Source organism: Ambystoma mexicanum, chromosome 6p (assembly GCF_040938575.1).
Source record: "Ambystoma mexicanum isolate Mex_15411 chromosome 6p, UKY_AmexF1_1, whole genome shotgun sequence".
NCBI lineage: Eukaryota > Metazoa > Chordata > Amphibia > Caudata > Ambystomatidae > Ambystoma > Ambystoma mexicanum.
This window is the reverse complement of record NC_090935.1, coordinates 720,841,084-720,863,645: the sequence shown is the minus strand read 5'-3', so window position 1 is coordinate 720,863,645 and position 22,562 is coordinate 720,841,084. Positions and strand designations below refer to the sequence as shown.

Genomic DNA, 22,562 nt, shown 5'->3' with positions numbered 1-22,562 from the left:
AAATTTTGGACCTGCTAGAGAAAGGTGCCATAGAACCGGTACCTGTAGCGGAGAGGGACAAGGGGTGGTACTCCCCTTACTTTCTCATTCCGAAGAAAGACGGAGGACTGAGTCCCATCTTGGACTTGCGAGAATTGAACAAATTCCTCAGAAAAGACAAATTCAAGATGGTCACTCTTTCTCAGATCCTCCAGGCCCTTCAGTTTCAGGACTGGTTGGTATCTCTGGACCTCCAGGACGCTTATTTCCATGTGCCTATCCATCTCAAACACAGGAAGTACCTTAGGTTCGCAATTGGCAACTCTCACTATCAATTTCGAGTACTGCCATTTGGGCTGACCTCTGCCCGAGGGTCTTCACCAAGTTAATGTCGGTAGTGGCTGCAAGTCTAAAGAGGGAAGGGATTCACGTCTACCCCTACCTGGACGATTGGCTGATCAGGGCTGTTTCTTCGGAACAAGCTCAGATCCAGCTAAATCACGTGTGCCACTCCCGTCACAGACTGGGCTTCTCCCTCAATTTAAAGAAGTCACAAATGATACCATCGCAGAGACTCCAGTTCATAGGAGCGATCCTGGATACTTCCCTGGGAAAAGCCTCGCCACCAGAGGTGAGGGCTCAAGATATTCTACAGATGGTTACCAAGTTCCATCATGCCCAACGTCTCCCAGCCTTCGACTTTTTGAGGTTGCTAGGCCTCATGGCATCCTGCATTTTCCTTGTGCCAGAGGCTCGCCTGAGAATGAGATCCCTCCAGTGGGCACTGAGGACTCAGTGGTCACAATTCTCAGGGAGAATGACAGATCTTCTTCAGGTTCCCGGCAGGGTGGCTCGAGACCTTCAGTGGTGGGCCTGTCAGGAGAACATTCTGAAAGGAGAACAGTTTTGGCAACCCTGGCCGGAGATAACAGTAGTCACGGATGCCTCACTCACGGGGTGGGGAGCCCACGCCAACGACTTGACCATCAGCGGTCGTTGGTCTCCATCGGAGTCCAGACTACACATCAACCTGTTAGAGCTGAGAGCCATCAGACTTGCGTTGAAGGCTTTCCTGCCAGCTGTACAAGGGAAGAACGTCCTGATAATGACGGACAACACGGTGGCCATGCATTACCTCAACAAAAGAGGAGGCGTAGGATCACTACCCCTGTGCAGAGAGGCGATGCAGCTCTGGTTTTGGGCAATCCAAGAAGGAATCTCTCTATCGGCAGTTCACCTAGCCGGAGAGAAGAACTTGACAGCGGACGCTCTGAGCAGGCAGAACACAGCCTCCCACGAGTGGGAGCTAGCTCAGGAAGTCCTTCAAGAGATCTTTGCCCTTTGGGGAACCCCTCAGGTAGATCTGTTCGCCACCAGCCTAAACAGGAAATGCGACCTGTTCTGCTCAAGGGAATTTCCTCCGAGAGGAGCTCTGGGAGACGCGTTCATAGTGGACTGGGAGTTTCCGCTTCTGTACGCGTTCCCACCGGTCCCTGTCATTCCTCAAATGATCAGGAGGTTGAGAAGATTCCGGCGAACCATGATCCTAATTGCCCCGGATTGGGCCAGGAGAACGTGGTACCCGGACCTTCTAGACTTGTCCATCTGCCCTCCAATTCGACTTCCTCTCAGAGAGGACCTACTCTCACAGAAGGGAGGTCAGGTTCTCCATCCAGACATCAAAACCCTCAACCTTCACGCTTGGCTTCTGAACGGCTGAGGTACAAGGATTGGGACCTCCCTGATGATGTTATGGAGTTGTTGCTTTCGGCAAGGAGGCCAGCAACAAAGTCTTTATACCGCTGCCGTTGGAACAGATTTTGCAGCTGGTGTAGAGAACAGAATATCGACCCATTTTCATGTGGTACACCAATGGTTTTGTCCTTCCTACTATATTTGGCAAATTCAGGCCTTCAAGTTGGCACCATTAAGGGCTATCTCGCAGCGCTATATATCTTTAAGCGTACTGCGGAAGAACCATCCTATTTCAAATTACCCTTGGTAATACAGTTTCTAAAGGGGTTAACCAATGTTTATCCCCCAAGACCATTCCAAGTTCCCCTATGGGATTTAAACTTAGTACTAACTTTCCTGATGGGTACACCTTTCGAACCTCTCCATTCTTGTTCGTTAAGATTCCTTACCGTTAAAACTGTTTTATTAATAGCACTTACATCTGGTAGAAGGGTGAGCGAATTACAAGCTCTTTCTTGTAAACCCCCTCATACAATCTTTCACAAAGACAAAGTTGTCCTGCAAGTGAAGCCTAATTTCCTCCCAAAGGTGGTTTCTGAATTCCATATCACTCAGAAGATTACCCTACCATCTTTCTATCCTCCTCCTCACCCGGGGAAAGAGGAAGAGAGGTTACACAGACTAGACCCTAGGAGGGTTTTAAGTTTTTACATTAGTAGACTAGCCAGGATAAGACAGGCAGACCAGCTGTTTGTAGGTTACGCAGGTCACAAGCTGGGGTTACCAATAACTAAGCAGACCATTTCCAGATGGATCATTCTAGCCATTCTGGAATGTTATAAACTGGCAGGGAAAGAGCCCCCCAAAACCTTAGGGCTCATTCGACCAGAGGTATTGCAGCTTCATCGGCCCTCAAAAGAGGCGTGCCGGTTAAAGACATATGTGCGGCCGCTACATGGTCGTCTGTCCATACCTTTACATGTTTTTACAATCTGGATTCCTCCTCCAGTCAAGAGACTAGGTTTGGAAGGGCTGTACTGCATTCTATTCATCAATAGAAGACAGCGTGAAGTCAGTACTCCCTCCTCCGAATATAGAATACTGCTATGGGAGCCTATCTAAGATGAGGAATACGTCGGAGGACACAATCCCTTCGAAGAACAAGTTACTTCTTACCTTGTAACGTTCTTTCGACGGGATGTTCCTCCGACGTATTCCTCATCGACCCTCCCATCCATCCCCGCAGTTCTACTTCCCTTGTTGTTGCAGCTTACGCTCCTTCAGGGTGATTAGTCTAGTCCAGACAGTAATACTGTGGGCTACAAAACGGAACTGAGCAACGGACGCTGCGCGCGGCCTTTATAGGCAGGATGACGTTGAGCGTCGATACGGCGGCTGTCGAGGGACATCGACTCGAGGGACGTCGACGCGCAGCGCCCTCTAGAGAAAAAATTTTCCGAGGCCAGCAGAGCTGGAAGGATATATCTAAGATGAGGAATACGTCGGAGGAACATCCCGTCGAAAGAAAGTTACAAGGTAAGAAGTAACTTGTTCTTTGTATTCGCTGTTGCTCAATTATATTCATTGCAGTTCTAAAATGTATTTTACATTTTTCGTGCCTTGGTTTGATCTATTTACAAATGTCCAAAACCTCTCGGAAAGGTATATTTATGGTTCATTAGGTATAATTTGGGCAAAAGTGAATGCTAGTATGCATTTGTCAACCTTACTCCTGTGTTTGGAATGTCCACTTTAATTTGTTGCACCTACTACTGTACAACAACAAAAATGCATGTATGACAGTCGCATCAAATAAGAGAAATAGAAAAAAGAATATTGATTTGGTCTACAATGTTTTTTGTCAGTACTTGCTGTGGTGAAAGAAAAGCATCATGAAAACATTTGCATAGCATTATTCAGTAAACATCTGCAGCATCCTGAAAGCAAAAATCAATTGCTCACTTCTCCATTATTTATATAATAAACTATTCATGTATGGTAAATGTTCTAAAACATTCTAGGTGCATACTTATGAATGCTCACACCTGTATTTCTCTTGACTGAAGGTCCCCGTACCAGGGCGACAATTAAATGTTTAGGGGTTTTAAATGTAATGGTTTGTTCTTGTGTTCAAACCCCTTATTGTTGATTTACAGTTAATTCATTTCAGCAGAAAATTAGAGATCTTACACCCACCCCGACTTTCTTACCTCATAACGTAATTCTAGATGTTGAAATGGGCTCCAATTAACGCTATTGAAAGATGACCTATAATTTCATTTATTAGTAAACATCAGAAAAATTAACCATGCATCGCACATCCAAACTGCAACGGAAAGGGGTTGAGGTGAGGCACTCCAGTGGGGACACTGCCTCAAGGACAATGTGACGGCTGGACAGAGGCGCACCAAGTCCATCATGAAATGCAGGCAGTCAATTGCGGATCCCCAACCTTCTGATTATCTCCCCCAGGTACTATTATATATAATGCAATCCTAATCGTAGAACAAAGTAAGTTCTGGAAACGAACTACAGTGTATGGTATTAAAGTAGGTCTGTAAATTTACAGACGATGTAACTTTTGATCGGGACTTTACTTAAACAACTCGATAGCTTTGTGTATTCATTATGTAAGAGGAAATAAAGTGGCTAAGCAGAGTTTATGGCTTATCACACAGCAAACCTGGCATAGTAGGTAGAATATTGTAGTTTGTGGACATCTCACTTTTAGGGTAGCTGGTATAAAGCAGCAGGGTAATAAGAATATCATGTCGAGGAGTTTGGGATTGGCTCATGGGTGGAACCCTAGTTGCACACATGTATGCAACTTGCAGGTCACAGAATTAGGTTTTCCATCAAAAGCATTTGGCTGTGCAATGTTTTCACTCGTCAAAATGATGCACCTTCCCCCTGCAAAAATAAAATAAAATTGACACTGAGATTTTGATACATCTGCCTAAACTTTACTGAAGAACATGGAAATGATGCAGTGTTTTACAGTAGAAACATTGTAATAAGTATTTGATGTACGGAAGGAGTGGTATCAACTAAGTCCGACACAAGTGACCACAGTTCAAGAGTGTTTATTGAACTTCCAAAAGGGCTTGAAAACGCCCATCTAATCCTACATCTACAGATGGGAGCAAGCTACGACCATCAAATAATAACACAGTACTAGTGGTGTCTTGTCAAAATAATAAAAGGGCCTATAATAATGAACCTATTGCCGATGCTTACTTCTAAATACAAATAGTGTGGGAAACAGCGTTTCAAAAAAGTGGTCACAAAATAATATGTCAGGATGTTCAGGCTGTTGGCCACCCTTCCCACGTTTTTAGCACGGGACAAGGCGGTACTCTCGAGCTCTAGCATGAGAATACAGTTCAATCATTATCATCAGGGCCTTCCGTGCCCAAGTCTCTCTGCCTTTCATAGTCTTTTCTTTCAGAGGGCCTGATCTGACAAACGAACAACAAGTTATTTTCCTCTTTAAGATTTTCACAAGTACTCAATTTCTCAGGCGGTACACTATTCACCTCGGATCCCCCTGACCCGGGCTCAGATCCTTTTAGCACAATGTTCGTAGATAATTCATGCATCCAATTTCTCGGGTTATTCACAGTTCACCCCGGATCCCCCTCAGCCGGGCTCGGATCCCTTTTTCATCACTATATTCAATTAGTCTCTCTCCGCTGGGCTCAGAACAATTTCCAACGTAACTTTTAACACAAAGTTGCGTTAACCAAAGCTTTTGGCTGATCTCCCTCCACCCGGGCTCGGACCAGCTTAATCTACTTTGTCATCAACTTTCTTTTATGCTTTTACTGTCGAAGACCTTCGAATGTGCATGGGGTAATGCTTGACCCGTTGCAGGACCACTTTGGTTTCACAATTCCTTATCACTCTTTAGCATTTGCTAGCTTTCAGTTCGATACCTAAAAGAGTCTTTTGAATGAACACACATGTGGTGCCGGCCCACTGTCTAAGGCATCGTATTTTGGCTTCAAAGTTCAATCCCTCTTCTTTTGTTTAATTTTGTTTGCGTCACTTACCACATACGCTTCATACACTGTTCTCTTCAGCTTTGACTTAACAATTTTGCTGCTTGCTACCTTGGCTTCATCACAGACCAGTCTGGTATCGGTCTCTCCAACTCACCTGCTGTGCTGACTTCACTGGCGCTGCTTTGTTGTAGGAGCCAAGGCCAGTATCACAGCAGCAATCGATTCTCGTAAAATGTGACCACGGGAACTTCGTGGTGGACCACCGGTCCACAAAATAATGCCAGTAGAATGTTAAAACCGCCTACTGTCCGGATACTGGCATGAGAGCTGGTACGTCAAGAAGGAAACTGAGACACAAATGCCTGGGGAGAAAGGCAGAGTGCTATATATGTCAAAAGACAGACTATAAATCAGCAAGATAATTCTATAAAGATAAAGAAAACCATGGCCACCCTGAGGACCAAGCATCACAAGCGGTCACAAAGGCAGATCTCCAGAACCTTCTATCGGCCCTCACCAGGGAATTCCATAAGGGCACTGAAGAAGTCAAGACCCAAATTGCCCAGCTGGACAAGAGAGTGGGGGAGGTGGAGGCAAGAACCGAGGAGATTGAGACTACAGTATGCGAGCAGAACTTTGAGATCGGAGAGGGGGCGGACAGGATTTAGGGCCCTGGAGTGCAGGTGTGAGGCGCTGGAAGCTAGACAAGAGGATGCCAAAAACCGCTCGAGGCGGAACAACATCAGAATCCGGGGAATCCCGTCGGCAGTCTCGGAGAATGATCTCCCATCCTATGTTTCCGATCTCCTCCGCCACATCATCACCCTCCCAGATGACTCCCCCCCCCCCCCTGGAGCTGGACAGAGTACACAGGGCTAGACCCAGGCAGAGACCCAGCGGGGCGACCTATGTCCTGGTCAGGGTCCATTTCTATAAACTCAAGGAGGAGATTATGCAGGAGGCCAGGGCCATGGGCCAGATCCACTTCCGCGACTCAGAGATAGCCCTTTTTCAAGACTTAGCCGCATCCACCCTAGCCAAACGAAGAGCTCTGAAACCCGTGGCTGACTGGCTACGGGAATGCAAGATCACCTATCGCTGGAGCTTCCCTTCGGGCCTCTCCTTCACTTGGGAGGGAAAACCTCAACAAATCCCATCTCCACGTGAAGCGGCAGCATTTATGGACCCGGACATGGAGGAGGAGGTCCCAAAGGGCCCGGCCCGCTCCCCCGAGGGGGCTGTGGGGGGAACTCTCCGCCCCTGGTCCCGGGTGGTCGGTCGACGCAGGATACGCGGCCCTCTGGCAAGGGGGAAAAACACCAATACTCACTGAGACCCCGAACGGCCCAGATCCAAGCTTATCCTCATCAAAGCCATACAGCAACCGCCTGACCGCCCCCTGGGAGCCTAGTCTTTAAACCTAGAGCCTTACAACCTCCTAGCCCAGCAGAGTCGCTACGGAGTGAGCCTCCAACTTCACAAGCCGATTGGCCTGGGCAGCCGGCGGCAAGATCTCTCAATCTGCAAGATCTTCACCACTATAGCATGAGACCTCCTGGTCTCCGACATGGAATGGCGTCTGTGGCCCAGCCGACAGCCCTGTTGGTAGAAGGCTGGCCTGGATACCTTTATCTGTTTGTTGTTTTAGGTTCTGTTCTAGTTTATGTTTGTGGTTCTCCTTGGTCAGGGGGAAATGGGCTGGAGCTCGAGCGGGTGGCGAGAAGGAAAGGACGAACAAAATTCAAACTGACGATGTGCGCTCCTCTCTGCCTGGCATCTCCAGGGCAGCGGCGAAGGGGCCAGCCGGATCTGAGAGGTCCCCAGCTCTGCAATCCAAAATTCCCAGGGTAAAGTCTCTATCAATCCCACCCAATAATGTCTCAGCCGGATAGGGAACTTTCGCTCCTGACCTGGAACGTTCAGGGTCTGAATTCCCCCAGGAAAAGGAAGTCCGTGGAGCATAGGCTCACCCGACTGGCACCCGACATCATTTGCTTGCAAGAGACTCATCTCCTCAGGAGCGACGAACGCCGCATAACCTTTCAACGCTACACCAAAAGATTATTCGCCTCTGTGGACCTCAAGAAGAGAGGGGTGGCCATTCTGCTAAGCCGGGACTTACCCTTATCCAATATCACCACCAAGCGAGACCCCGAGGGTCGTTATCTCCTGCTAAAAGGCCTCCTTTTAGAACTTCCCATCACGATAGCCGCTACATACTGCCCAAACACTGGGCAAAGCACATTCCTCCGGAATCTCCTACCAATGCTTACCGCCTTCATAGAAGGTCGCGTGTTTATAGGGGGCGATTTCAACCTGGCTCCCGACCCAAACCTGGACAAATCGCTCCCTCCATCGAAAGAGGATTTTAGCAAAGCCCTTGCCATGGCGGAATTCCTAAGGGAGACTGACACTATAAATGTATGGAGACTGGCCAATGAGGGAGAAAGGGACTACACTTTCTTCTCCCACGTTCACCTGGGTCACTCACGGATCGATCTGCTTCTAATCTCAAGCATCCACATACCCTGCGTCGAATCCATCCAAATCGGGCTCAGAGCCCTCTCGGATCATGCTCCAGTCATGTTGAACCTGAGGGTATCGGGCCTCCCGGAACCTCCCCAGAGACAATGGAAACTGCAAGACCACATCCTATCTGACATCGCAATCAGAACAGAAATGGCAGAAGCCCTCAAAAATTATTTCAGGGAAAACACCACCAAAGACTCCTCGCTGGCCATGATATGGGACGCTATGAAACCTGTCATCAGGGGCACGGCGAACGACTGCACAGCTCGCCTCAGACGACTTGGCAAGCTGCAACAAGACGCACTTGAAGCGGAGGTGGCAGAAGCGGAAAATATCCTTAAACGAGGCCCGAACAGGAAAGCGAGCCGCATGCTACAAAGGGCGAAACGCTCCTTAGAAATGCACCTGGCCGACAAAGCGGCCAGGGCGCTAACATATACTAAACAGTTTTACTATGTTCACAGCAACAAAGCAAACCGGCTCCTGGTCCACAAATTAAAAAAGCTTCGAACGAGAAACCTCATCCATAGCCTCGCAGATGCGCAAGGGACCCTCCGCTACTCCATCAAAGAGAAAATTGAAATCATGGCTTCCCATCACAGAACGATCATGTCGGGTGCTCCCACGGCCGAAACAGCACAAGCCAAATATCTGGCAGAAGCACATATTGCCGCCCCATCCCCACAACTTGAGGCCCTGGAGGCCCCCCTTCTCGGCAGAAGAAGTCAGTGAAACCATATCTAAATTGAAAAATTCAACCCCTGGCCCAGATGGGCTTACAGCTCAATTCTACAAAAAATTTTCATACATCCTATCTCCCCACCTGGCTACCTTATTTAACTCATTCCTCCTCTCAGGCACGACCACCCCCTCAATGGAAGAATCAATAACCGTACTCCTGCCGAAGCCTGGAAAGGATCGGAGCCAGTGTGCCTCCTATAGACCTATCACCCTTCTGAACTATGACGCAAAAATCTTCACCAAAACCCTCGCGAACAGGTTGGCCCCCCTGCTTCCATCAATTATCCACCCGGATCAGACGGGATTCATACCCGGCCGCTGCATCCATGATAATATAAGAAGAACCATCATTTTCATCGAATCTGCCAATAGGAGGGGGCAGGCATTGATGGTACTATCATTGGATGCACACAAAGCCTTCGATATGCTTGACTGGGGCTACATCCGAAACTCACTCACACACTTTGGCTTCGGCCCACACTTCATAAAATGGACACTAGCAAACCACCAACATCCTTCCACCAGCCTCAGAATGAATGGAGCTAAGTCCGACCCGATCAAAATCTCAAGAGGCGCCAGGCAGGGGTGCCCCCTGTCCCCCCTGGTATTCGCCCTCTCCATGGAGCCATTCGCGATCAGGGTTCGCCACAACGCAGGGATCCAGGGTCTGGCAGTCAAGTCCCAAACATATAAAGCCGCCCTGTACGCCGACGATGTCCTCCTCACCTTAACCAAGCCAGAGGAATCCATGAAAGCCCTATGGAAGGAACTGCTAGATTTCGGGGAAGCCTCGGGTTTTAAGGTTAACCTTTCCAAGTCCACAGCATTAAGCATCAACCTTCCTAGCCAGCTACTATCGGACCTGGAGAAGGAATATCAGATCCCCTGGGCCAGAAAGAACCTCCCGTATCTAGGGGTCCAGCTCCCCGTCGCTTTAAGCAGACTATACAGAGCCAACTTCCCGGCACTCCTGAAAGAACTTAAAGCCGATCTCGCACGCTGGCAAAAACAGGAGATCTCCTGGTTTGGAAGAATCACGGCCTTGAAGATGAACCTCATCCCTAGACTCCTGTACCAGTGTGCGGCCATACCCACTACAATCCCGAAGCAAGAGATCCAGAAGTTACAAAAGAACATCATGAGCTTTATCTGGAAGGGGAAACAGCCGCGCATCCAGCGAAAGATCATGCTCCGGGGTCGGGAGACGGGAGGTCTGGGAGCACCCGATGTTGCAAGATATGCTCTGGCCGCTCAGCTCTCGTCGGCGTTCGCTTGGCTCCCCGCCGCCTCCAAGCCCCGCTGGCTGGAGCTGGAGGAGGCCTGGAGTCCAAGCCCAATAACCTCGCTGCCACACCTGAAGGAACCCAACGCAAACAAGGGAGTGGGTGCTCTGTCGGCAACTGAAAACACAGTAAAGTGCTGGAAGAAAGCGGCACGACTATGGAACATCCGCGGCACGACGGGCCCACTCACCCCAGTTTGGGGAAACCCAGAATTCACCCCAGGCTGTAACCCCAGCAACTTCAGGAGATGGAAAGATGGAGGACTGGAGAGGATACAAGATTTTTATGAGGAAGGAATCCCCCTAGACTTCGAGGCCTGCAAGGCAAAGTTCGACGTGCCGGAGAGCGAAAGATTTAGATACACCCAGCTCCGCCACTGGCTCTCGAGCAGAGAGATGAAGCGTCACGGAAGCAGGGCCCTTACAGCCCTGGAACTCACCCTCACAGGCTCCCCGCCAAAGGGCAGAATCTCCACCCTCTACAAGCTCTTGGACAGAACAGACCCATCCCGCAAAGAACCATATATGCTGAAGTGGGAAAATGACATAGGGAGGCCTATCGATTTGGAGGAGTGGAACCACATCTGGACAAGAGCAAACAGAAGCTCGAAGTGTGTTTCCAACAAGGAAGGAGCATTCAAGGTATGCTTCAGGTGGTATCGGACCCCAGAGACACTCAATAAAGGCAACCCCACAATTCCCCCGGCTTGCTGGAGAGGATGCCCAGACAAAGGCACACTCTTCCATCTGTTTTGGTCATGTCCCAAGGCTATCCAATTCTGGAAATCACTGCTGGATCACATCAAGAAAATCACAGGTCTCTCCATCCCATGGGACCCGGGCATCGCTTTATTGGGATCAAGCGGGGAGGGCCAATTCCCCCTCTCCGGGCACAGAGCAGAGTTATGCTCCCACCTGTTGACGGCCGCGAAAATCTCCATAGCTAGGCTGTGGAAAAACCCAGTACAAATGTGGTGGACAAAATGCTGGGACATAATCGCAGCAGAAAAGATAACTGCCCTCCGGTTCGGAAACGGAGACAAATTCTCCCAAACATGGGCTCCCTTTTTGGACTACACCCAGAAATTCCCAGGTTTGGCACGACAACCCCCCTCCCTACGATGGATGGAAAAACTGAATAAATGCAGAGGGGACAACGCAGTAGCAGAGGTACAGATTGGCCTAAGATCCCGCCGGCTATTAAACCCAGGAATAAGGCATCAAGGCCCGGACAATCTGACGCTCGCCGCCACCCACTCATGACCCAGCGCCTAAAGTACTTTCAAGGATCCCCTCTCGCCCACTTGTAACCTATCACCGCCCACTAGGGCTAAACTAACCGCTTGCCCTTCCCCTTGAACTGTCCCCTGACCTGTTATTACTGTTGTTTTGTTATGAAGGACATAGTCCTTGTTGTTTTACTACTTGTATCTCGAAGCTCAACGTCGCTGCTCGCAGCGCTCTTTATGTATTCGCTACCACTCGATGCAATGTTTGTAAAAAAACCAATAAATATATATTTTGAAAAAAAAAGATAAAGAAAACCGAGTTAAGCAGAAAAGAGGAAAACCCCAACAGGGAGAATTGTAGAGTCTGGATATCACTACCCTGGGAAAAGAGGAAAGAAGGGAACCAAAGTTACGCAGAATTCATTAATGCGGGTCAAAGTATTCGGTCAAAGAAACCACATTTTGAGAAGTAAGAACAGTCTCCTAAAATCTTGAAAAAGTTGAATGAACTGATTAAAGAAGTCACTAAAGACTATTTAAAAATCAGCTGTTAAGAGCCAGAAAGAAGACTAATTTGCAAGAAGCAAAGCCCAGGAAACATCTCCAGTTGTTAGAATAGTTGTAGGGTTTGTTTTGGACTGTGGAATTAATCTTTGGACATTCACAGATAACCTTAGTTTTATAGGCAGGGAACCCTCCATAGCAATAGGGAAAGATGAGCCGCCTTCTTCTTTTAATAAAACCGCCTTTCAAATGTCCACTGTCATCATCCTTCTTCTGACCCGCCACATGACATTTTAATTTTCATTGATAAATATTCGGTTTTTGTATTACTCCTGTCTACTGTCTAGCAGGTCTTGGTGGATGACCACTCCCCTTAGCTAAAAAGGCTGAGGGTGTGTGGAAAGGGCAATTCTGGCTTTGCAGGTAGTACATAAAGTTGAAAATGTGATTTTCTGCCACACTTGTAGTCATCGGATCTATTGGAAAACCTAGTTGATGTGGATTGACTTGGTTTGACGAGTCTAGCTGTTTGTTTATGGAAGCTATGCATTTATTTCTTCGAAGCCCCAAATACACTGCATTTAAATAGTTGATTCCGTATTGTACCCAAGGCTTGTTCAGTTCACTCCAATGAAAAAGTAGTTATTTGAAGATAAATTACTCTAAATATGAAACTGACACATTACTTCTTCAATCCCTGATTTGAAATTTCAGCCGTGGCATAATTGAGTATAATGCATATATCTGTGAAATAGTTCTTCTGCAAGGACCTCTAGCTACTGAGATAGGTTCGAGATATTTAGCTTCACGTTCTGTGCGATGACATGAAATCTACAAATGCACCATTTTCACCAGCACCTACCCTTTGCAGTTTCAAATGGTGGTTTTCTTACTATTCTGCCCTTTGTTCTTTTCTAGAGGGGGGGGTACACTCTGCTTTCTACAATCAATTGTCCTTCCAGCTCTAAGGGCACATATATTTTACCTTAAAAATGGCTTACCTGTGGGCACTGTCGGATCAGGAAAGAGGTAAACTGGCTGATAACGGACAGAATTCTCCTCAAAACAGCATCCCTCACCTCCAAATGCTTGAACAATTTAGCACCTCCATACCTAATGGATAAAATTACTAGGAGAACAGCTACCCGCCCTACGAGATCTGCTAACTCATATATGTTGTAGATTCCTAGGTTCAAACGTTCGACAGCAGGAGGATCTAGCTTCCCTGTTAAAGCGGCACAGTGATGGAACAAATTACCATCTGACCTCAGACTAGAACAACCCTACCCCAAATTCAGACATAAAATACTCAATTGGTTACACACTAACGACACCCAATGAATTATATTCCTATCCATCCTCAACACGACCCTCTGCTTCCGCCTAACTACACCATAGCCTGGCTAACTATGCACGCACACTTGTCTGCTTTGTCATACTTGTATGCAATATGGACATATGACAATGTAGACATGTAAGGTGGCTTATACATATGTCTATACGTAGGTGTGTATATACTGATATTCACGATAATGCTTCCTTTGACTTACCAAGACTATGGCTTTTGTAATTAATGTATCTTGTACATGTACCTTGCTCCGATTGCAATCACTGCTCTATGTATTGCTACCTTTGCACTGTAACTAAGTTTTAAGATTCCTTGTCTCTTCTTTGCGCCCGTCTACCCAAGGGCTTGGTGTGCATTACCAAACAAATAAACAAATAAATGGGGAACAAGATGGCCGCTACTGCTTAGTGCTCCGTCTCCATAATCCTCTGCAATCCTCACAACACTCATATTTGCTAACTTGACAACCGTAATATTGGATGCAGGACACCTGCAGTGTAAACTGAGTGCCGCCCTCGGTTCCATAGTGCGGCTGGGGTTTGTGTAATTGCGTCGGAGGTCCAAAGGCCTTGGGTGGACTGTCGAGACTGGCGGCCTCGATACTGTTGGAGGTGAGGTGGTCTGATGCAAGTGTGGCGTGTCCCGGCAGCTACTCGCACTAATGCTGGAAGCCGCACTTTGTTGCAGTGGATTGGTGACATCGAGGCGGTTGCTGTGGGTGTAGTGAGCCTGGCCGGGCTGCTCTGTTATTACTGTGACAGCAGAGGGTGGCAGGGACCACAGGCCGGGCTGTGTCCGAGCTTGCACGATTGTTGTCTTGTGTTGGCCCTGAGGTGCCGGTGAGAGGATCAGATTCCTGGTGACTGTGGATCCCAGGTGAGCGGGTGAGCCGGTCCCATGAGCCGTGTTCTAATCCAGGCTCTCCAGGAATAAACTAAAAGTAGGGAAACCCCAGCAGCACATGGTGGTGCCCGGGGGAGGAGGGGTCACTGGGAGTGATCGTGCTCACATCTGAAGTAATCCATCAGCTTGGGAGCCTGATATATATAGGCCCTTCAATAGAAATGACTGCAAGATAAGCCAGACGCTGGTAACAGGGGTCATTCAGTGTATGTAGCTTGGGCTATAAATATGAAGGGAACCTGGTTCTCTTCTATGCCTAATGCGAGTTGTCCAGAGGATATATGGTCACCTTTTTAAAAATATACCTACTTTGTAATGCTACCCAATCAGACTGAGACCTGTCTTTCACCCTACGGTTGTAGTAATCTGGACCCAGCAATTGGGGTTTGTTAGACCCTTAGCCCATTACTTGTGGTATGAATGTTCTTTCCTTCGGGTTATCAAAAATATTGGTTTGAATGTGTATAAACGTACACACAAGTTCTTACCTCGACTGGAAGTGGCATGCACGTATACGTGTGCTTTGCCAAGATATAAATAAAAAGTTCAAAAATAAATATAAAATATTTAAAAAAAATGGCTTACCTTAAGATATCCTTTCACTATCTAATCATCACACAAATATGTTGTACAATATTCATTCACATTCTTGATTTAAAGCCATGTGTTTAAAGCTCCTGGAATATGACTGTAAGAGGTCCAGGGGCATGCAAGCTTCCAGGAGTTTCTGTGCATTCCTCTGTAATCGTACATGGATTTGCGGCAGGACCTCACAAATAAGCTGGTGGTCTTTCTTGATGAGATTTCATTGACACAAAGATTCCTTAGCTGATTTCAAAGCTCTTACTCGTATATGAAGGCTCTCGAGGAATAATCCTCGACTCTACTTGAGCGTTTCAATGTTTATGAACGCTGACATGTACCATACCAGCACTCTTCCCTGGTGGTCAAAGCTGTGACTGCTTTTGGTACAAAGAAATCCACAAGACATGCCAAACCCAGAAAATCTGCAAGACTTGCTCATTAAAAAATAATCAGTCAGTTGGGGAGTGGGGCACCAAATGGTTCAAACAGGAGGCTGCCAAATTGAAAATGATGGTGTAGGTTCATCTATGTGATAGACCAGAACTGCTGCAAAATAAACTGTAAAATGTGGCAGTTAAGTGGGTAAAATGGGTGCTCGGTGTCACAATATTGGAAAAATTACAGAAGTTAATATTGGCTAACCCCTTACACTTCCTGTAACCCCATATCCATACACCCCTCTGCAGTCGGGGCTTTCAAACCTAATTGGACAATATCCAGAGGAGAGGACCTTACCGGTCTGGTAAGGCCCCTGGGGCCGTAGTTAGGAGCCTGTGTAAAACAAGGGCTTTAACAGTGCCCCAGGGGGCCTTACCCGACCGGTAAGGCCCCCCCTCCGAGGGTTTAATTACCATTAGTACCCCAGCACGTTGTACCGGGGTTTACTAATCGGAATTTTTCTCGAGTCGAGAAACGGCGCTGCAACTGTTTCTTGATTCGAGGGAAAAAAAAATCCATACAAATGGCCGCCAGGAATCGGGGAGAAGGGACTACAGGTAGTTCCTTCTCCCTTTCTATAGCGGCCATTAAAATCAATGTAAAAACAAAAATAAACGAGGAAAATGGCTGCGATAGAAGGGGCAAAGGGACTTCATGTAGTCCCTTCTCTCTTTGCCTGGCGGTCACTTGCAGAAAGAACTCTGGACCGGCTGTGCTCGGAGCCTTCTCTGGGAGGTAAGGCTTGGGCGAGGGCCAATGAGCTTGCCTGTAACAAGCTCATTGACCCTCGCCAGTTGCTAATGTCCATTAATGAGGTGATGGGTCTACCATTCCAAGTTTTGAGCTTTCAACTTGCCAGTTTAGGCATCATTCAAGATTTACTTTCATATGCTTCCTTGTGGGTTTACAAGTATCAAGCATGCCCATCCCAAAACTAGTATCCCTGAACTCTTGACTGATCCAGTCATCTTTCCATCTTTCCATACGAACTATGATATTGATCGATCTCAAACATCCCCTAACCTTCAAAACCCTAGACAGACATGATCAGGCAACTTAAGATGCACTTGGAGCAGAATAATCTACTCCATCTCTCTGTTGGGTTTTTGAACCGACTAACAGATACCGTACTTGCACACATTAGGGAGAAGATCCTCTTCCCCTTAGAAGGCTTTCATGAAGCTGTAGTTCTCTTTAGTTGACCTCTTCATTAAAAGGTTGGAAAAGTTGATGGGAATTTCAGGGACTCCCTTAGAACCCCAAACTACCAATAAGAACTGGACCATTGTAATCCTCCACGTTTAGGGTAGTGTGACATGGTCAAGCCCTTGGCCTAGTTCACCAGTTTTAAGCAAGCCTCCTCCTGGGAGGTATAGAGCCATTCCGAGGCAGTATTACCCCTGAAATGGAGGGGGACAACAGAAAGAGTCCAAATTCCTGACCCCCTGTGCCATAATGCATTTAATGCAGAACCTGGTCTCAGCCTTGCCTCAATGTACATATGTTTGCCAGTTTTCTATTGCCTTTACAGAAGCCAAGCTCAAAGAAGGTTGAGCACTGCTCGAGAAGAGACCAGGCATGAGTTGTGAGATGAAACCAGATAAGTTGAAGCCGCCTGCAGCACAACCAATGTGTTGCAGAGTTTATTTGGCTCAGGAGGATAGCTCAGGAGCAACGTGCTCGCCTTGGAAGCAAGACAACATGGAGCACCACAGGTTCGATCCCCGGGTCCGCGCTTAGAAACCTTGCGGCATTAAGCGCATTATAAATAACCTATCATATCATATTGTTTTATTACAGTGGAGCCACATGAGAGGGAGAGATACCACCCCCACCCGCGCAGAAACCCAGAACAGCCACGCTGGAGGCGAGCAAAGCCACACAGCAGTCTCCAGCAGTTACTTTGCCATGGGATGAGCTTGTCGGCGGTCCCACAACGAAGCTAGTGCACTACCAGGTACAAAAAAAGGAACATTTCCTCGGATTTCCCCACAATGAATCCACAGCCAAGGCCCGGAAAACAAACCTTGAACTATCTTTCCCTCCATCAGGTCTCGGGGTGGCATGTCCGTGTGGGAGAAGTGGGCAGGGATAAAACCCGTTTTGAAGTCTTTTCTTGCACATGCACACCTAGGAAGGGGGTTACATATAGGAGATTTGTTGGGGACAGTTGGCCAACCCGAAGTAAGGGATGGATATGTTAGTAGGGGATATGGATGTAGGAAACAGGAAGTGTGGGTGAAGAGGATTAGGAGGAGGAAGCAGCAAATTGTGTAGAAAGGTTTTGGAGCAAGTTAAGCATTGGCCTAGGCGTGTCATTGGTTATGTAGTGTGAGTGTACGTGTTTGTTACGTGTGTAGGAAAGACAGACTAAGCAGTGAATGTGAGAAGACGAGTCTTGAGTGAATGGAGAGGTAGTGGGAGGAGGGGTAGTGCAGAAGGAGAAATTGTAGTAGTGGGAGGAGTCAAAGTAGGAGGGAGAGAAGTAACATCAACGGGTGGAGGTGGAAGATAGACGGAGTGAAGTTAAGGGAAATACGAAAATGTGTGAATATATTCAGCGTTCCAAACGTGTACCTAAATGCAAGCTGTGAAAGTCCTTATGAAACAGCACATAGCAAAGCAATGAGCAGCCTGTGTAATGAAGGGTTTCTAGCATAGGTCCCAGTAACTATGCCTTAGTTAGATTATAACAAACAACTTGTAGATGGACATAAACCTGTACCCTTAAGGACAAGACACTGTATGCTGATTGGACAGGACACCTCAGGTTAATGAGTTCCCACAGCCATATTCCAAAGAGTTATAATAATTTGTGTCTCTAGGCAGAACAACCAAATGCAATTTAAAGAAGGTCGTAAGCTGGCAGGAGCGAGCAGCAAGATACGATGCAGCATGGACGCAGGGCCAGAACAATCGCAGCACAACACTGCCCCTGTAGGGTGAATTGCACTTGCAGAGTTATGTGTCAAAGAACCAGTTCTACAAAGCACCATAATCCACTGAGTAACCCTAATTAGGAATTGGCAAACAATACAGAGGCTTACATCTAACTCGCATCGTGTGGCGGCCGAGGTGATGGGAACAATTCATGAAGCTATACTTCACACGAGCACCACTACCCCTGCACTCGAACCATATGAGACCCAGTAATCGGTATACCAGTGTACATCTAATTCACATCACATGAAGGTAATAGCAAATACAAGCTCATAATAATGTAGAATGCACAGATATATATGTGTGTGTGTATATATATATATATATATATATATATATATATATACACCTGCGCCATTGTGAAATAACTAAGTCTGTGGGCATCTACGCCCTAGCGCATGAAATTAGTTTTTCCAACAATGGAGTTGCAAAATAAACTGATAGTAAGCGGTTCACAATGAAGAGAACAGTACGTTGGTGTCAACTGCTGAGGTAAATAGGAAGTTGTTTTAAAAGTTTATATTTTGTGTGACACTGTCGCAAATGATTGGTGAAGATCTCTGTAATCACTTACTCCACTTCTACTCCTCCTGGAGCAACCAATTGTAAATTAGTTCTGACTGATACATGTGTCTAATGCTTCTGTCCAATCACAGCGGATGAGAATGAAACCAATTTCGCATGCATAAGCTAACCAGCAAGTATGTCACTTTTATCATGTGGTTAGAATAGGCCAATTAAGTTCAAAGATGTATAGAAGCACCTATACTGATATATGAACAATGACGAAGTTTGCCACATTTGTTTTCTTTTCCTTTCTGTAATTACTATATAACCTGCCATTTTCGCTGACTGAATTTGATGAGTGTTGGATATTTCCCTGCCCCATACAGTTAAATATATTTATTTGTTTTTCTCATATCTCGTGCAATGCATTTTTTGCCTCTTTGGATTACTTTTATTGATTAAAAAGTTATCTGCCTTACTGAATACTAAAGCGAATGCAAAGTGGTGGGGAGGAGTTCAGGGAGTGGGTAGGGAAACAAGAGGAAAGTAAGAGTGAGCATGGCCAATATAAGTGATTCCAACAGAGTAAGTGCCATGCACTCGTCCAACTCAATTAGAACACTAAGTGTGGCAAGAGTAGGGAGAGTTAGGAAGTCCCTGAGGGAGACCTATAAGGCCACCATCGTTAATGTTATCACCACAACTCAGCTCGGTACTAATATTTAGCATACTGAGGTTGTAACAATTGGTAGCACTAACCTGGGGATAGTGACTCCTGTGCTAGTGAAGTGCGAGAGGGAGAGAGACCGACCAACCTCAAAGTTGGCAATAAAACTGTTAAACTGTCCTTGACTCAGAGTGGTTTTCTGGGCCATCCGTGACAGTAGAATGCTGGATGTAATGGCTTTGCATCCTCTCATGCATATTATTTAGAAGCTATATATGCCCAATGGAGCAGCTGCAATTCCAGATGTGTACCGACTATGCATGCAGTTATCTTCCCCTAGACAACAAATGAGGGCTAAACATGTACCTCTGTGAACTGTCTCTCACTTGGTATTGTGGTGCTGGGTGACACTGGGGCTGAGACCAGTTCTCTTGAATTCATTAAGGGATATCTTGAGATGATTAAATTGTGAACACACAGCACACCTTGAACTTAAACCTAGCCTTCATTGATAGCACGGGGAGAATGTTCAAAGTTAACTGCACTAAGCTTACAGGAGCAATAGGATCGAAGTTAACTGCAGACGTTGCCTTCAGTACATGGAAAAAATAATCATATTGGGCCTACATGTTTGAAACCAGAACGTATAGTTCAAAGCACAAGAGCACAAACGCACAATTCCTTCAATAGGTCCAACTCACTCCATGTTTTCAGCCAGGCACTGAGAGCATAACCAAACCAACACCTGTTAAGATATCCTTTTCAAAAGTGAACTGTTTGAGCAGTGTGTAGCTGACACTAGATAGGTTGTATTATGGAACCCCACTTAAACTTAAGACAGTAGCAACCCTCTGAATTTAGGATCTGCACCCCATCCCATCCTAAATTGCATCTCCATCTCAAAGTATGACTGCAATATTTTCAGCCCTCAACCCCGTGGCATGCTGAGATTGAACAAAGCTTGACAGAAAACGTCCTTTCATACTGGCTCTACTCCACCAGCTCTCGACCAACAGCATATAATCTATTTCTTCTGGGAAGGCTGGTCACAAAGCAACATCTGATAGTTTCTACCTCTTGGCGCAAAAATGTCACTTGGGTAGTCTTCAAGTGCTATCCAGAAGATTTGGCTTGCTCCGGACATCTGCAGTTCTGCAAGGGTAAAAGCCCTATCCAGGATATTTCAAGTACTTCCAACGGGAGCCTGTTTGCTAAGTTAAACAAGCACGAGGAACGCATTTCATTGAACATACTGAAGGTGAAACCCATTATAGTGCAAAGTTTCATTCCACACGCATCTAAAATGTAACACATCCTATGAAAACCTCCCCTCACGCACAATAGGATGTATTTTTTAGAGAAGTATACACAAATTACAATGTAATTTGTTGAAAACTAGTATTCTTGTAATCCTCTTAAAATCAATGTGTTGCACTGAGCCTGCCTGATAACAGTGCAGCATTTGGTGATTGGATCGTGCCACACTACTGAGGTGATCTCTAACATCAGATGACCCTCTGGCAGTGTCTGGTATACCTTGACTCATTTACCTCGAATGCTTGCTTCCAATATTACTATTCGGGTGGTGCAGGGTTCTGTTTTAACTCTGCTCTTCTCCATTATGCATAGGGTGCATATAGTACGGGGAGGTCTTTCCACGTTAATTGATACTAGGCTGCATTTGACTATGGACAGGCCTGTGGAGATGTGCGCGCCAAAAGCAGTGGCATTCCTGTTAGAAGCATTGGTGAATTACCAAATGTCCCTATATGGGGATCCTTTCAGCAAGGCTGCTGAATGCTTCATTCTCTTGGGTTGATACTCTGGACCCTTGCAAGCAGTTATTGGTTGACCTGTTTCTATCAGAAACCTGAGAGTGCTCTTGGACTTTGTATCGGTTTTTGTTCGAGTTTTTATTATTATTATTATTATTTTTTACGGCGTGGTTTGAAAACATCTCTATTTTTTTGTGTAGGAATGGCTGATGTAATACATATTACACGCCATTCCCGGCAATTCACATCAACATTTGAAGAATACTTAACTTCACACAATCGGACAGCTCCTTTCAGGCTAAGCTGTTGACAAACCTATTTTTGGTACCCATTGTAAGAAGAACAGATGCAAGTCTGCACAATATAAACATGATGTTTGGAAACTGGGCTAGAATCACACATTCTTCATCAACTCTTCCTTTCCATTCATACATTTTGTTGAATTAGGAAAATGCGCTTTGATTCTACGTCTTTAGCTTAGAAAGAATTACTCTGGAATGCTTTGGCCCTCGAGTTAAATATGATTCTGATTCTCATACTGTTAATAAGACTTAAAACTAGTCTATTCCTGAAATTTGAGTTAAACAGCCACTCGGTTGCCCATCAGACTCTCATCTTCCTTTTAATTGGTAATATTTTGACCCATCTTTCTGTATGTTTGTTTAATGCTGCTTACAATCAGGAATGATGGTGTCAGCTGGGACTATGTAGATCTCATAAAGAAAGTAGTATACACAATTCTAATGAGTATTTGGTCATTCCAAGAAGGAAATACCTTGTCAATACAAGCAGCTAACAAATTTCAACTCATGATACTGTTTAAGTCGGTAAACTATTTAGTAGCACTAGTACTTGGAGAATGAATTCACAACAAGGCAATAACTGTAATGTGATATGTTTGCATGCAATGTTGGTATTCACTTGCTTTCCGCTCTGATTTTTGGTCTCTCGCTGTTTTTTTGTTTTGTTTTAGGTAGATGTTGGACGATAATTTAACACAAGTTCTTAACTTGGGTATTTCAAACTATTTTGTTGGTTGATCACATCCTTATAACTGTTAACCCAAATGAATACCTGCTTCTTTCAGCTTGCGTTGGTATCAGCATCCTACAGAAGAAGAACTTCGAGTCCTTGCAGGAAAGCAGCCTAAAATGAAAAGCAGAAAAGAGAAGTAAATATTGTTAACAAAAAATAATACATCATGAATGTATGTTTATCTGGAAATGAGTGACATTTAATGGAAGATGAACTGTTCTATGCTCTAAAGATGTTTTGGGGATACACATAGGTTTACGGGCAAAGGACAGAGCCATTGGCCAAATAGCATTAAGTTGTGGACTAATTTCAGAGATGCAGACAGTAACTGATAGGATTATTTAAAAGTGTGAAAGCAAGCGTCCCCAAACAGCACGATCCTCCCCGCAATGAGAGACAAT

General features: G+C 45.9%; 1 protein-coding gene across 4 annotated transcripts in view; it reads left to right on the top strand.

Annotated features, from left to right (window-relative positions):
• The window catches only part of TMEM161B (transmembrane protein 161B), a 919,424-nt gene that overhangs the window by 140,426 nt on the left and 756,436 nt on the right, over window positions 1–22,562 (top strand). For all 4 annotated transcript variants that reach the window (XM_069627595.1, XM_069627592.1, XM_069627594.1 and 1 more), the window contains exon 3: window positions 22,214–22,297. In XM_069627595.1, the coding sequence (XP_069483696.1) occupies window positions 22,214–22,297 (84 nt within the window). The remainder of the gene's footprint in view (window positions 1–22,213; window positions 22,298–22,562) is intronic.